Source organism: Neurospora hispaniola, assembly GCF_033458365.1.
Source record: "Neurospora hispaniola strain FGSC 10403 chromosome Unknown B0T23scaffold_4, whole genome shotgun sequence".
NCBI lineage: Eukaryota > Fungi > Ascomycota > Sordariomycetes > Sordariales > Sordariaceae > Neurospora > Neurospora hispaniola.
The window spans coordinates 3,375,534-3,389,755 of NW_026944409.1; the positions used below are offsets into that span (position 1 = coordinate 3,375,534).

General features: G+C 51.9%; 3 protein-coding genes across 3 annotated transcripts; all 3 read right to left on the minus strand.

Moving 5' to 3' along the window:
- Positions 1-3,000: 3,000 nt before the first annotated feature.
- Positions 3,001-6,062, minus strand: B0T23DRAFT_150674 (uncharacterized protein). The gene is made up of 4 exons (XM_062832531.1): positions 5,467-6,062; positions 4,510-5,379; positions 3,529-4,441; positions 3,001-3,435 (listed from the first exon to the last, which is right to left on the minus strand). Exons 1-4 carry the CDS (start codon positions 5,654-5,656, stop codon positions 3,261-3,263), a joined length of 2,148 nt encoding a protein of 715 aa, XP_062693290.1. The 5' UTR covers positions 5,657-6,062; the 3' UTR covers positions 3,001-3,260.
- A 1,866-nt stretch (positions 6,063-7,928) lies between these two features.
- Positions 7,929-9,234, minus strand: B0T23DRAFT_150753 (ribosomal protein S7 domain-containing protein). Its single transcript, XM_062832532.1, has 2 exons — positions 8,665-9,234; positions 7,929-8,551 (listed from the first exon to the last, which is right to left on the minus strand). The coding sequence occupies exons 1-2, from the start codon at positions 9,133-9,135 to the stop codon at positions 8,096-8,098; spliced, it is 927 nt and encodes a 308-aa protein (XP_062693291.1). The 5' UTR covers positions 9,136-9,234; the 3' UTR covers positions 7,929-8,095.
- Positions 9,235-12,470: 3,236 nt separating this feature from the next.
- B0T23DRAFT_429063 (uncharacterized protein) lies at positions 12,471-12,866 on the minus strand (the record flags this gene model as incomplete). The annotated part of the gene is made up of 3 exons (XM_062840165.1): positions 12,471-12,649; positions 12,709-12,768; positions 12,827-12,866. The coding sequence occupies 3 exons, from the start codon at positions 12,864-12,866 to the stop codon at positions 12,471-12,473; spliced, it is 279 nt and encodes a 92-aa protein (XP_062693292.1).
- Between the last annotated feature and the right edge of the window lie 1,356 nt (positions 12,867-14,222).

Below are 14,222 nucleotides of genomic sequence, written 5' to 3' on the forward strand. Positions count from 1 at the left end.
CCAATGGTCGTGGTGGTTTATGGCCCTCTTTCGGATGTGGTGGACCTGGTGCCTTGAGATGTCGAGGTGAAAGATGGGGCACTCTGGGATGATGCTGCGGATGGTGGTGGATGGGGATGGATGTACCCTTCCTTCGATGGGATGGAATGCGGCAGCGGGGGGGCGTTTGTGGATCTGGAGGGGGAGAGAGTATGGAGGTACCTTTCCTGAGGCACAGAGAGGTACCGTTAAAGTGCTTGCAGTGAGATAAGCCAAGCCTCTGACCCTGTCGAGCGATCAGATGGGATTTGCTATCTTGGTCGACAAGAAGATGCCTTGCGGCGGCTGTATAGAATGGAGCTAGTGGTCGAGTTGGGAATACACTATGTAGAGTGGGTGGAATGGCATGTGTGTAGTGTATGGAATGTGGTGTGCGGTGGGGGAGGGACAAAGTTGGAACATCCATTCAAGTCCCCAGTTGTCGTCGATGGGAAGTCTCCATCATCTCCACCATCCCCATCTCCATCTCCATCTCCATCTCCATGCCATGCCCATGCCCATGCCCTGGTCCTGTGTCTACCCTCTCCCATGGCGGCGGCAGTCCCCCCTCCCCTCCCCCTCCACTCTCTTCCTTCCTTCTTGTCCTCCCCTCTTCCAACTGAAGTGGAATTCACTCGTCTCCTTCCTCCCCACCACACCACCATCTCTCTCAGTGGTATAGAGAACCCTTGAACGGTCAAGTCCAATCGTCCAACGCATCCACCCTCCATCCCGTCAAGCGTCAACGGTCCTCACGCGCGCACATGCGTTGCGGCGACGGCGGCAGAACCCATCTAAACGAAATGGCTGGACGAGGAATCTCCCGTGAGACACACATAGCCAGTAACAACAACACCCCACCCCCGAGTTCAGTTGACTTCCACTTGCTGCAACCGTCCTCCGTTTGTCTACACGTCTTTGTTGATTTGTTCGTTCGTTCGCTACACTGCAGTGCTGGACAGCAGTCCAAAGGGAGGATAGCAGACAACTCCCATTGGGTGATTATTGCCTACAAACTCGTGTTTCACCACATGACAGTTTGTCGAATCGTTTTCAATCTCCTCCGTCTTTGCTGCCAGTGAGCGGTTCCTATTCATCTCTTTCTCCCGTCTCCCCGTCCGTCTTTTGTTTTTAGACCGGAATGAGGTTGCTCCAGTGTGTGAGTGGTTGAGTGGTTGCGTTTGACAAGAGCGGTTCAGTTTCTCTCCCTTCCATTTCCCGACTTCCCTCCCTTTTTTTTTCTCTCTTCTTTCTCTTTTCTCTTTTTTTTTTTTTTTCTCATTTCTTTCTTTCTTTCTTCTCTCTTTCCCTTCCGACCTCCTCCTTTACGCCCTCTTCTATATGCTTTCCAAGCTAAGCCACCAAACCACATACAAATTCGCATACTTCTATCCCCTTGTCAAACATATTCGTTCCCATCATTCCTCTTCTGTCTGTCAAAACCAAAACGTCATCCACCTAAGTGGATCCACCAACCAAACCGTCATCCGTCAAACCCACGGACCCGTCCGATCGTTGTCATGGATGTGGATGGGGCACTTTGAGAGAAAAGCGGGGGCAATTGGTCGGTTACGTATCGCCCCGCTTCTTAGACTTATCGATAAACTGATAGGACGGAGTTCCTCCTCCCCCAGTCCCCCCCATCAGGTCCGTCCATTACGACTTTTTTAACAACGAACGGGACGGACTTCCGAAAGACGAAGGAGAGAGAACTAAAGAGTTGTTGTTCTTCAAGATTCAAGCCTCAAGCAAATCACGTCCATCCAATGAGTAAAATAGTTGTCGGGAGAAAGTCCTATCGAAGAAGAAGAAGAAGCAAAACAGGTTACGTACTGGACTGGACTGTGAGAAGAAGAAGACATGGCATCGGTACACTGATACCTTCTCACTTGACTGTGTAACCAAAGCCCTTGTCGAGTATCTGGTCACACCCCCCCCTTTCTGCGGTCCTCTCAGTCCAACATCCACGACAAGGGTATGCTTTCTCTTATCAGCTGACAATGGCTAAGCTCAGTCTCCTCTCTTCGGTCTTCTCACGTGAACCAGCTTGACTAGGAAGAGAAAGTGACAAGATAAAGACTGAGAAAGAGAGGGGAAAGATACGGCAATTCTCGGTTAACAATCTTGATGACCAGGGTTGAGCAGGTATGTAGTAGGGCACTTTAAGGCCGGTAGTGGTGGAAATCAATAGTACACTAGTGTATATACCGTAGTAACTCGGTCCGTTGTCTAGTTGGCAAAAGTATAGTATAGCTTTTACCAAACTCGCCGAGAGTTGCAACAACAGTGTGGTAATGGACGCAAATGAGTTGGAGAACGAACGAACGTCTCATATGCCCTGCGAGGGGGGCCGGAAGTAGAACGTTAAAAATAACAACATCAACAACAACAACAACAACTGAACCTTGGGCTTAAGAGAGGGTATCCAATGTGGATATGTGTGACACCTCTACCGGTACATGACATGTTAGCGCGGTACTGCTACTTTACATTATTTAGAACATTAAAGGTGAGTAAAGCAGCTATCTTTTGTACCAGACAGCAAAGTTACTGCCATTTTGCAGTTCACCACGCTAACCTATTGGATGCTGGCAGGAGGTCGGTCGGTGTACGGCGAGATAAGACATTGATTGACCTCGGTGCGATCAGTACCAGTAACCAGGGTCATGAAGAACATTACTAGTAATAATATCAGATCGTCATCGTCATCGTCATTTCTATAACCGCACTGCCCTCTTCGCTTCTGGGTATAGACATGGAAAGAAATCGATCAAAGTAGAGAAAGAAATCAAAAAATCCAACGACCCATTGCACAGATAACATGTGTAACCTTGATCAAACTAAGAAGAATGTATCGTACTATTCGTATAGGTATTGATGTTAAGATCTTCTGTTAAGCACAAAAAGGATCGCTGAATCCGATTAACCATCACTACCTTCGACGAAAGTCTTCCATGTTGTCCTGCTTAGCAAGTCCCGTTTGTAATTGATCCTACGCTTACTTTTATTATTCCTTTTCCTTCCTGGGTTTCCCGTTTGATTGAAACCGTCGTAAGAGTTGAGTTAAATAACTGACTCCATTACATCCACCACGCGTTACCGTCCTTAACCATATAACCACCGTTCTTTGCTATCCGAGACAGCTCATCTACCAACGAAGCAGTCCATCTACCAAGGAAAAAAAAGCCCCAATGCAACTCAGCTCAATTCCTCCATCCCGTAGGACGAGGCGCCGATTGTTTCTAATCAATCTTTGCGCTGGCCAAGCTCCTCGCCGTCGGGTTATTGATGTTATTGACCTGGTGCGTCGCTGGTAGCCTCTTGTACTTGCTCTGCTTCCTGAGGCGTTTCCTGGCCACCATGACAGGGACTGAGCTCTTGGTGACGAGGTAGTTGGAGAAGGAGCCGAGGATGACACTACACATCACCAGCTGTGTTAGTACCAGATTGGAAAAAAAAAAAAAAATAAGGCAAATAAAGGGGAAAAAGAAAAACGGAAAAAGGACATACCCCTTGAGCGCACTCCTTCCTCTGCTCCCCAAAATCACCAGCGTCGGGTTCACATGATCAATCACCTCCGTAATCAGATGCTTTGGGTTCTTGCAATGCAACACCTCCACAATCACCCGCACCTGCAACCTCGTCTTGCGCAACAGCTTGGTCACTCGATCACTAATCTCCTGAACCGCGCGGTATCTCTCCTCCTCGGCCCTGCTGCGCTCCCGGCTCGAGTGCGACGGTGTCGGCGATGGATCCTCGCCAATAGCCGATGAGCTGTTGCCTGTTGATAGCATGCCCGATGCCTCCATGCTCGTTGCTGCCAAGGGAGAGAGGCTGCCCGCGCCTCCTCCGTTTTGTATGGCGCTCTTGCTATTGGCCATTCTGTCGAGCGCTGTGGCTGTCTCTCTCATGGCCTTGGCGTCGTCGGGGACCATGCTTGCTGCGAGCGAGTTGCCGTCGGCGCCGAGAATGCCTGTTTCTTCGTCCACACAGTAAATAGCTATGAGGGTGTCCCCGTCTCTGAGAACTGTGCCGATAGCCCATTCCAGAGCGTGTGTCGACTCCTCACTAAGGTCGGTGGCGACCAGATATTTGCGTGGCTGATTGTGCTCGTCCTGCGTCTCCTGAACCAGCTGGGAGTAATCGCCACGCGTAATGATTTGGATGGTTCGGTGCACCTCGGGCTGGCTGATGATTTGGGTCACCGCGAACGACAGCTTCTGGGCGCGCTTGATATCGGTAAGATCCGCCTCAGTGTCGGAATCCATAGGGGTGCGTGATCCGGATGACGGGAGGTCAAAGCTCGTCGCAGGGTGCACTCCAGGCTTGCGGGTTCGCCCTGACGGTCCGGTTACCGTGATTGCGGGTTCATCAAGAAGGGATCGGTATGTGTACTGAGGCTGTTGCTTTTCCACCTGAATGCCTACACCATCAACACCGTTAGCAATCTCTCTCTCGCACCATAACGTGTGCAAGGGCGTGTGAACATACGTTCTTCCTCTGCCGCAGCCAATAAGCTCTTAACCTGCCTGTTTCCTTGCGCAAGCTCTGGAGCTTGCTTTGCCTTGGTTTCAGTGGTATTCCGAGCGGCTTTCCTGCCCCTGTCTAACTCGCCTTCGGACGAACTCTCATTGTCTTCACTACTATCTTCCACCAAAGGTTCCCCATCCGGGCCCATATAGTCCTTAACCAATCTCCCACTTCCAGGCGCATCGTCCGACTTTTTTCGTAGTGTCACTTCTGCCAGGTTACCCCCCGACCTGACAAGAGCCGCATCCGATAGGTGTCTGTACGCGGTATTCATCTTGTAATCCAAAGCTTCGTCGAGCAAGGCACGTCCGGCAGGGCTAAGTTGTCGCTCGGCCAACAACTCGTGGGGCGACTTGGAACGCATGCCGGAGCGACCATGTGGGGACTTGGATTTGGACTTATTCGAGGGTCGCGCTGTCGAGACACCGGGGCCAGGGAGCGAGGTGTGACGTCCCCTCTCGCTGGGAAGGACCAGATTGCTGACGTCGTTGCTCTTCATAACCTCAACCATTGACGAACTCTGGCGCTTTCCGCCCTGTGTGACTCGCTTGGGAAGGGCCTGACCGGTGTGGTTGGGGTTGGTGATAATGTCGCCGAACTGGTAGCTGTTCATCGGGTTCGACCGCGCCGAGGCCCTGGGGCCAAACTCGACCGGCTTGATTCCTGCATCCGACAAGCTGCGTGGATGCGGGCCCTTGTAGGATTTGGGTTCTATAGGCGAGTTAGGATTGCTGAGTGGCGTCCTGGAGCTGGTGGCGGCCGGGATGTCGAGCATACTGCGGACGGGTTTTGCCGGGCCAGGGGCGATGTCGAGCATACTTCGTACCGGGGCTAGATATGACGAAGCGGTCTTAGCATGAGAGAGCACAGGGGTAATGGGAGGGGGGAGGGGGGAGCCAGCAGAAAGGTGGTCATCACCAATATCTAGCATGCTGCGCACGGAAGTCCGTGGCGTCGTGAAGGGTGAGGGTGAGCGGTCTTGGAACATACTTCCAGCTCGAGAACGCGATCCCTGTCCGTTGGGTCCTTCCAGCAAGGCAAGAACTTCTTTCCGCTCCTCATCTAACATGGCCTCCATCGACATGATCGGGGTTTGTTTACGCGCCATGGTGGGCAAGCTTTGATGCGACACCGGTGGTGGACGGGGGTATTTTCGATCAATCTATAGTAAAAGGATATAGATTCGGTAAGGATAAAAGTCGTTGCTATAGCTGTAGATGCTGATGTTGTATGCAATCCAGAGCAGCGGCTTCGTTGTTTCGGTCGTATTTGACGTGTGAAAGGATGTGAAGATTCCTTCTATAGGTGATGGCGATGTCGTGTAGCGGCGGCGGTGTGGCCCCGTTATACGGTAGGTAAGGGCGACGTGCGTCGTCAGCGCGGGAGGATAACAACAGGAGGGCGATACTGTAAGCTCGCAATATGCCGAGCCAGCATTGTGTTGTGCGAGAGGGGGAAGGACAGAAGGACCGGAAGAAGGGAGGAGACTGAGAGAGAAACGCGCGGTGCAGTGGTGACTGGGGAGGGGGAGGCTGCAACGTTTTCGACTTTGTTGGTCGGGTGAACCTCCTGTGCTTTCACCACACCTGCAGCTAGCTAGGCACAGGCACAGGCGCAGACCAGGATGCTAGCAATAGGCTAGGCTCGGGTCTTGGGTTGCTGGGGTCTTCGGGTTCTAGGTCTTGGGTGTGGATTTCAAGGCTGGGCTCCCTTCTCTTCCTGTTCTTGCCAGCAGACTTTCAGTCGATCACCTGCATGCACATGTTGCGGGGCGACGGCTGCCGAACGTAACGGTAGGTAGGTCCTGACGGTCCTGACGGAAGTGAGCTTCTGTTTTTCCTTTGTTCTTTTCGGCGAAACGTTGGAGGCCGCTCGCTGCTACCTCTACTTGGGAACTGAAGTCGCTCACTCTTTTTGTAAGGGTCTCCCCTCGCCAAGGATCCTTACCGAATGCCAAGCGGCGGCCGATCAGAATACTCGAGTCGACGGGCTTGAAGACGGATGCTGTAACAAACCATCAGTAGAGCCAAGACAGACTGCGGGCTGGGCAAGTGCTGGGCAGTGTCACTGCCTGCCTGTGATTTAAGGCGTACATACTTGTAAGGCTTGAGTAGGTACCTATCCCGGAAACCTGGATGACGGGCCAACTCGCGGCGGGACGGGTTGTTATTGCTGTGTTCAGTTGTTGTGTTTGTTGCCCTTTTCGGAATTCCGTCATCACACGACCGAGTTGGTAAAAGTTGCAGATATCAACTAAGTAGAAGTGAGTGATCAGCCAACGCCGCTTTGCATGGGCTGCCAAACAACTGGGCAATGTTGCAAAGGACATGAACGATCATGTAAGTGGATGAAGTAAGTAGTACCCTTTCAATTTAAGGTTGATTATTTGCCTCCCGCCAAGATCTCTGCACCCGCCCCCAGGTTCAGGCGTTGGAAAGGGGACCTGGACTTTGCGTTCAAGAGCTCCAATGGAGCATTTTGACCGAGCTAGAAGAGCTCCAACATTGCTTGCCCGAGCTGAGTCAGGGTAATAACCGAATCCCATGCTCGGCATTTCTTGATCCACCAGACCACGCGCTGCGCCGCCGTTGGCTCCACACGAGACAGCGACAGTTGTTTGATGATTCTCTATTCAGCCACAACCTCAAATTGCGTACATGTATGTATGTAACGTGTTGCGAGGACACAGGGAAAAAGCAAGAGTAAAATAATAAATTGAAGTGGTCGTGATCTAGGAGTCGTAATTGCGCATGTGATGGATGTTTGCGTACCTAGTCTTTGCCTGTCACACTGCATCGTCCTGAGCGTGGTTGGAGCCCTCTTTCTGTGACCGACAAACTCAATTGACGTGGGCGGTTCTCAGTTATCATATACTGGTTATGAATATCAAGTTCTTTCCTCTTACTTCCTAATGACTATCGATGCTGCTCTTCAGCGAACTTCAAAAAAGACTACTCGCAACAATGATCGCTCCTCTTGATGGCTCTCTTCCTACTCCATTCGAAACCCCCAGTTATTCGACCTCCTGCGATGCTCGTAATAAAAGTCATCTGACGAGACAGCAAACAATCCTCATCATATAACAAGCCGTGGCATTCAGAATCATGTAGAGCTCGTATACGAAATTGTACAACCCGTGTGTCGATATCTTGGCCAGATCACTCCAGGCTGAGGTCCACTGCTGACATGTATTCAAACCATATGGTAGCCACATGTTTTGTACGTGGTATGTAATGTTTGTTATCTCTTAATCCAAGAGTCCGGTTAGTCAGGGGTCATTGGCTACCATCAACCTCGCCATAACCGTGACCAAACAAGCCAAGACAAGACACCCGGCTTCACACAATGAGCCCAAAACCTTTCACCGGCTTTTTCGCTCCATCACAGAGGCGACAGCAGCAGCAGCAGCAGCAGCAGCAAAGTAGTAGCATACATATCCATACACACAACAAACTAGTATACACCGAAAAAAGGGGGTCGGTCAGAGATTGGTTGGCTTCGCTATGTTGTTGGCTTAACAGGGTGTCAATCAATCAAAGAATCAACCTCAGAACCTCTTGCCCTTCAACTGCAGCGCCGGCGAGTTCAAGTTGGCTCTGTTGGCCGTGCCCAGCTTGTGAATCAACATCCGCTTATCCCAGACCGAGCTCCTGCCCTCGACAACAGCCACAATCTCCTCAGCCACGCGGTGCGCAAACATGGTGCGACCGGATCCCTTGCTCGGCTTCTTGTTGACCACATCCAAGATCCACTTGAAGGCCGTGGAGCGGCGCTGGCGCGCCGGAATGGGCTGCGGCACTTCGAGAGAGCGACCACCACCGGCCAGACCCTTGTAGCCGCGCATCTTGATCAAAGGCGCCACCGAGTCGATGGCAACCGTGAGGTACTCGACCGGGTTGAGCGGCAGGTGCGAGGCCGGGGGGTGGCCGGGGATCAGAGGGCGCGAGGGGTTGAGTTTGGGAGGGGGCGAGGAGCGGAGGTAGTTTAGGATCATGGCCATGTCCTGTCATGTTAAGAAAAAGGGTAGTGTGTTAGCTTTATGGTCGCAAAGTAGTTTGAGCAGAGGTGCCGTAGGTAAAGTGGGAGTAATGTGTATATGGGGAGGGACCGTCGTACCCTCTGCGCCTTGCTCAACTTTCCATCCTTCATGAGTAGCTTTGTAGCGTGGTTGACGACCTCCGAGTAGCGGTACTTGTGGTGCAGCTCCGACGGCAGCGGCAGCGTAGGCAAACCGTACTTGTGGCCCTCAATCGCGACGTCGGCCGCCTTGACACCGTATGCGATCTCCGACAGCTGGGACAGGGCGGCAGCGTTCTCCGGGGTGACTTCTACTGGTGGTTGGCCTTCAATACCGGCAAGGTCGCCATTGTTGCTGTTGGTAGGAGGGGTAGTCTCGGTCGAGAATGGTTGTGTCCTTTGTTGTTGTTGCTGGACTTGGACTCTAGGTGGTAGCCTCGACGAGGTGGTGGAATCTGTGATGAGGGTGCGCGCCTGCACGGCGGCGGCAATCGATTGCTGCTGAGGCAATTGGTTTGTCCGGATGGACAGGGACCGGAAGGCGGCACTGAGACCCAACCTCGCAGGCATCTTTTTTTGTGGTGGTGATGCGGGTGTTCGGTAGTGGTGATGGTGGTGGTTGAGTTTGCTGGTCAATCGGCTTGCGACGACGACGACGACGACGACGGTGGGGGTACACACACACGGCGCGGGGGGGAGAACGGCGGCGGCGGACGGAGGGCGGGCCGGCTTGGGAGACACCACTCAAACACGGGGCGGACAGACACTACTACGCGCACGCAACGAACCCGCGAAGCAGCCGGGGGGAGGGACTCGAACACTCGTGATCTCGGCGGACTCTGCAATGTTTGGCCGGCGGCAGTGGCATCGAGTGGAGCCCCGGAGAGCGGGACTTCAGGAACAATTTTTTGGAGCCGCCTTTCCGGAGTTTTCCCGAGGACGACGTTGGTGCGCCGCTGCGGCTCAACCCCCCCCCCCCCCCCCCAAAAAAAAACGACGAGGGAACGCACAGACCATAACCTTAAAAAGCCACCCCCCTCCCCAGCTCCCCTGATCAACAACCGAACTCCATCCGGCAACTCGGACGTGGGCCCCCCCACGCGGCAGCGTTTGTTGATCACCCAACCTGGTCCCCTACCTGGCCATCAGTCGTCGTCATCTTGTATCCTTCCATCCTTCCATCCTTCCATCCAGCCCTCCTTGTTTGGGGTGTTTAATCTGGACAAGGTCAACATGGTACCTTGATGTCCACCAACCCACAGTCTGCGATTTCCAACTGCAGCCGATCTGGTTCCTGATCCTGATCGGCTGATCCTGGGGCTGGGCCCAGGGAGGGTAGAGGTAACCCACCACCTCCACCAACATGCACCTTCGAAGAATCTACGCAGTACTCTACAAGCCATCAAGACAAGGACGCTCACTGGTTACGAGTCCGAGGTTCGTTTCCTGCCAAAGAGGTGCTAGACCGCCTCAAATGTCTCAACAGCAGCATTGTCGGTTCGGTCAAGACAAGCTGGACATAGCAAGTCAGATCGTCATTAGATGCGGTGAGTTCGGTACAGGAAGGACAGTAGGTAAACAAGCAAGTTGAGTTCTCTACCATACTACATACATCGAACACATGTTATTCCACACTTTGTACGCTCTGCTTGTTCTTGTGTGGCTCGCCTTGTCTTGACTGGCTTTGTCTTGTCATGACTTGCCGCCTCACTCTCGATGGGGTGTCCAATATCATGTCCACCACCTTCAGTCAAGGCAGGAAGCCGCATCGATTTTACTTTTACATATCCAAGGTACCCACTAACGGTATCCTGTTGTGCGGTGCATGATGGGTGGTGACTGGTGATCTACACCATATTTCACTATTCTACACTACACCCCCACGGCAAGGTGCGGTTTCTGTGGACCTGGAAGCCTGTAGTAAACCTCTGAAGAAGCAAAGTACTTTGACGTTGAGTAACGATCTAAGAACTGGCTAGCCGCGGATAGGCAGGCGGTCATCCGTCTATTCGGTAAAAATTTCGTCGTAAGTTTGTGTGTTTGTGGTTGACCAACGAATTCCGTTTTCTTCTTCGGGCCCCCGCGCCGTATCTACTACAGTCCGCCCATGGGAGAGTAACCAGCTATTGGTTTGGTATGTGGTGCGGTCCCGACCCCGGCCCCGCTCCGTGTCTTGTATTCCCCTCCGTCCCGAAGCGTTCGTTGACTGAAACAAATTGTTTTACCTCGGTTCGGATATACACTATACGGAGCATGTACGTACTAATCCCAGATACCACAAAAGATCGTGTTTCAGGTCGCACACAACCACCAATTTGAAGACTGTCGAGAGGACTAGATCGGGACTTGGTCATGCAAGAGCCACGTTGAGCTGCATGGGAGGCGCAGTGGTGGAATGCCGCCAGGTGGTCACGGGAGAGCGACCTTTCTTTTACATTGGCTAACCACTTACATAGATTCTTTCCCCTGGTGTAACAAACCCGATTGTCATCTCTTCAACAACGGTTTGGCGTTTTCATTCTATGCTCCGTTGGTAGAGTTAGGCTTTTGACCGTAGGGCTGCCCAGATGTTCACGAGATCGTCGTGTAAGGCTGCTAATTCTCGAAATCGTCAGCTCATACACATCCTTCTCTTTCACGTGTCAACAGTTTGAACCGACCATATGTTCTTGACATTGCAGTCTGGTATTCAAGATATTAAAACGCTCACTCATTACACCAAAGATGGAAGGAAATGACATAACCAGTCGTCAAAGCAAAAGAGAAGCCCAGCCTCGTAACGCTCATGACTGTCGTTGTACCACTCAGACCGGATCCAGCCAGTCATCTCCCCTCATCCCAAGCGTCGTTTTGAGAAAGTCGCAAAGAATTAACTCCCGAATTTGCGTCTGCCCCCACCAGTCTCTTCCCCCCCTCTCTTCCTAGACTGCCCCAACATCAATCAAAACTTTTGACCAAACTTTCGCGTAGATGCCTCCCTCCCTTGTAATAAGAACCCTCGCCATCCCGCAAATTGTCCCTCCCTTCTCCTAGAAGAGAGACACCTTAAATTGCTGATCAAAATGCCATGAAATCAGATATCCCTCCTCCTTGTAGATTACCACCCAGTGAAAAACCAAAATAGAACAAAAAAGGGTATTAAGTAGTGGCAACTGAAATATGAAAACGAAACCAAAGCCCAAAACAAGCAGATCATAGGCATTTGGTGTCCGCCCTGTTGTGAGACAACCAAAGAATGTCGGGTAAGCCTGTCATCTGACAGATGGAGATCCCTTCTGGTCCCAGTCGAATTCCATCCCCCAACAAATCATTGTCGTAGATATGATGCCACCAGTAGTGTTGGTAGGGAGAAGCAAATCAACCCAGAACCAAGGGACTCGACCGCCAACTTGCGGTCAAGAGTCAACCCAGATCCCTAGCGAGTCAACGAGCCCCAGCATCCTCCAAACTTCCATGCATCATTTCCTCGTATCGACCATGTTGATGATTGGGACGGTGATGACCGAGACTCCAGAGTTATTGAAATCCCACAATCTGACAGACGGCTTTGCTCCGGACGGGTAGAACAAGCAGATTGCCACAGCGCCGCTTTTGTTCAACCCAACTGAACCATCCGTTGGATTCCCCCACGCTCGTCGTAGCCTTGGCTGTCGTAAACGCCTTCGAAATCGATGATGGTTGGTGTGAGCGATTGCTGCTACTCTGAAGCAGGGCGAACACCTAGGTGCAGGGCCGTAGGGTGGTTGTTGTTGTTGTTGTACAAAACAAATCTGACAAAAGAAACGCCGTCGGGGCTAGATATATGGGGTGACACACAAAACGCCGTAGTAAATCAAATTAGGACGTGCAAAAAGGCCATCTCAATCATGCCGATCCAGCAGCAAGGTATTGGACGACTCTCACAATCACCAGATGCTACCCCGGCTAGTTGCCGATGATGGCGATCTCGTGCTGGTGAGGCGGCTCAAAGCCAGTTCAGCGGCATCCTCTTTGGCATTTTCGAGGTTCTTGCCGTCGAACCAAAACCTGGCTTGGATAAGCTCTCCGCCTACTTCCACACGGCAAGACCAAGCAGTACGGCCGCCTAAACCAGAATATTAGCTTTTGACATTTCCTAAGCACATAAACGTATTCATTGCTTACCTCTCCGGTCCGAAACAACGTGATATACCGGGAGAGGCATCTGGTAGCTCTGGCACGCGTCTAGTTGGATGATTAGTCAATGGCACAAATAAATAACACATATCAAGATGCACCATACCCGCCAGCTTGTTTTGCCACTGGTTGGTGTTATAAGACATTATGCTGATATTTGGGTGGAGACGTAAGAAATTGTACAAGCTGTGTGCGGGTGTTTGGCTGGAGTGTGTTGATGTATATCGAGAGGGCGGGAAACGAAAGTCGAGGTCGAAAGGCCGAGATTGCAAAGTGTGTGAGGATGAATTACGAGCCGTGGATGATTGTGTGCTCCGTTGAGTGAAGGGATGGCTTAAGGATAGTATAGATGAAAATGGAAAAGAGCGGTTCATGCTTTATTATACAATCCGTCTACCCTGAGGACCAGTAGCGCTTGTACCGTTGAAACGAGAAGGGACTGATGTGGCGGAAGTGGATTCGAGACGTCGTTGCTTGTTTTTCCCATACACCCCTGGACTTGCTGTTCCGCGTTGATTTCACGGAATATCTTCGATTGTTTGTTCGCAAATATGCAGGAGCATCAGAATTACCACTGGCAATCCACGGGCTAGTGCATCATAAGTACATCAGGGAAATTGTTCCTCAAGCGGACGGTGATCTAGGCAAGGCAAGGACAAAGTACCCCGGACAAAACGCGGAACGGAGGAAACAGAAACAAACGTAGCTACCACGGACGATGGTCGGGGATATCCATCCTTCGTCAAAACGACGGCTAATCGGTGGATGCTAATTTGCTCACTTGAGCCGTTACGGTCCTCGTCAAAGGAATGGTAGACCTAGACTGTTACCCGGCCTTTCACCTTTCCATTCCGTTTCCTGTTGCTCATCGAGGTACTCCGTACGCCGGATACCATCGTACCGCCTCGTGACTGTAACACTCGGGAGGAAATCATTGGAAGTGGAGTGTGCCATGACACTTGACGACAAAGTCATGTTGCACCCGTACAGACCACGGCATGCTCCGACCTTGTGTGTGCTGCACGTACTCAGCCTTGGTAAACACAGACAGATCGCTGCCGCCGGAGCGCAGTGGCGGTCATCGTGGACGCACGGTAGACGGTGCCAGACCTCCACGTTGGATGCCATGGGGCATTCGTCCTAGGCTGGTCCATGACAGTAGCCAGCCAAGATGCGCCAGAGAAAGCGAACGAGAGAAACCAAAACGGCGGACAAGCCAAAGTGACGCAGTGAGATACCGATGAGACAAGAACAGTTATCCACTTTACGCAGGGTCCTCAGATGTCCGCCAACACTGAACCATCGCGACCGATGCCTCTGGCCCATTGGACGCGAGGAATCAAAACAACAAGTTTACCGTGAGTCGTCCCAACACAATTAGACGGTGAAGTCGGTGGGTAGACTTTCCGAAGGTCTTCCCTGCACTTGGTGGTCGTGGATCAGCCTGTTGGAGGAGCATGTGTAGGTGCCAAGACCACCGAGACTGACCTCTGAGTTGTCAG

Bases quoted from the DNA above. Each gene is read 5' to 3' on its own strand.
- B0T23DRAFT_150674 (XM_062832531.1), bottom strand. From the start codon at position 5,656: ATGGCGCGTAAACAAACCCCGATCATGTCGATGGAGGCCATGTTAGAT. The intron at 4,442-4,509 runs GTATGTTCACAC...TTGATGGTGTAG, and splicing joins GGCTGCGGCAGAGGAAGAAC to GCATTCAGGTGGAAAAGCAA. The intron at 3,436-3,528 runs GTATGTCCTTTT...GGTGATGTGTAG, and splicing joins GGAAGGAGTGCGCTCAAGGG to TGTCATCCTCGGCTCCTTCT.
- B0T23DRAFT_150753 (XM_062832532.1), bottom strand. From the start codon at position 9,135: ATGCCTGCGAGGTTGGGTCTCAGTGCCGCCTTCCGGTCCCTGTCCATC. The intron at 8,552-8,664 runs GTACGACGGTCC...TTAACATGACAG, and splicing joins AGTTGAGCAAGGCGCAGAGG to GACATGGCCATGATCCTAAA.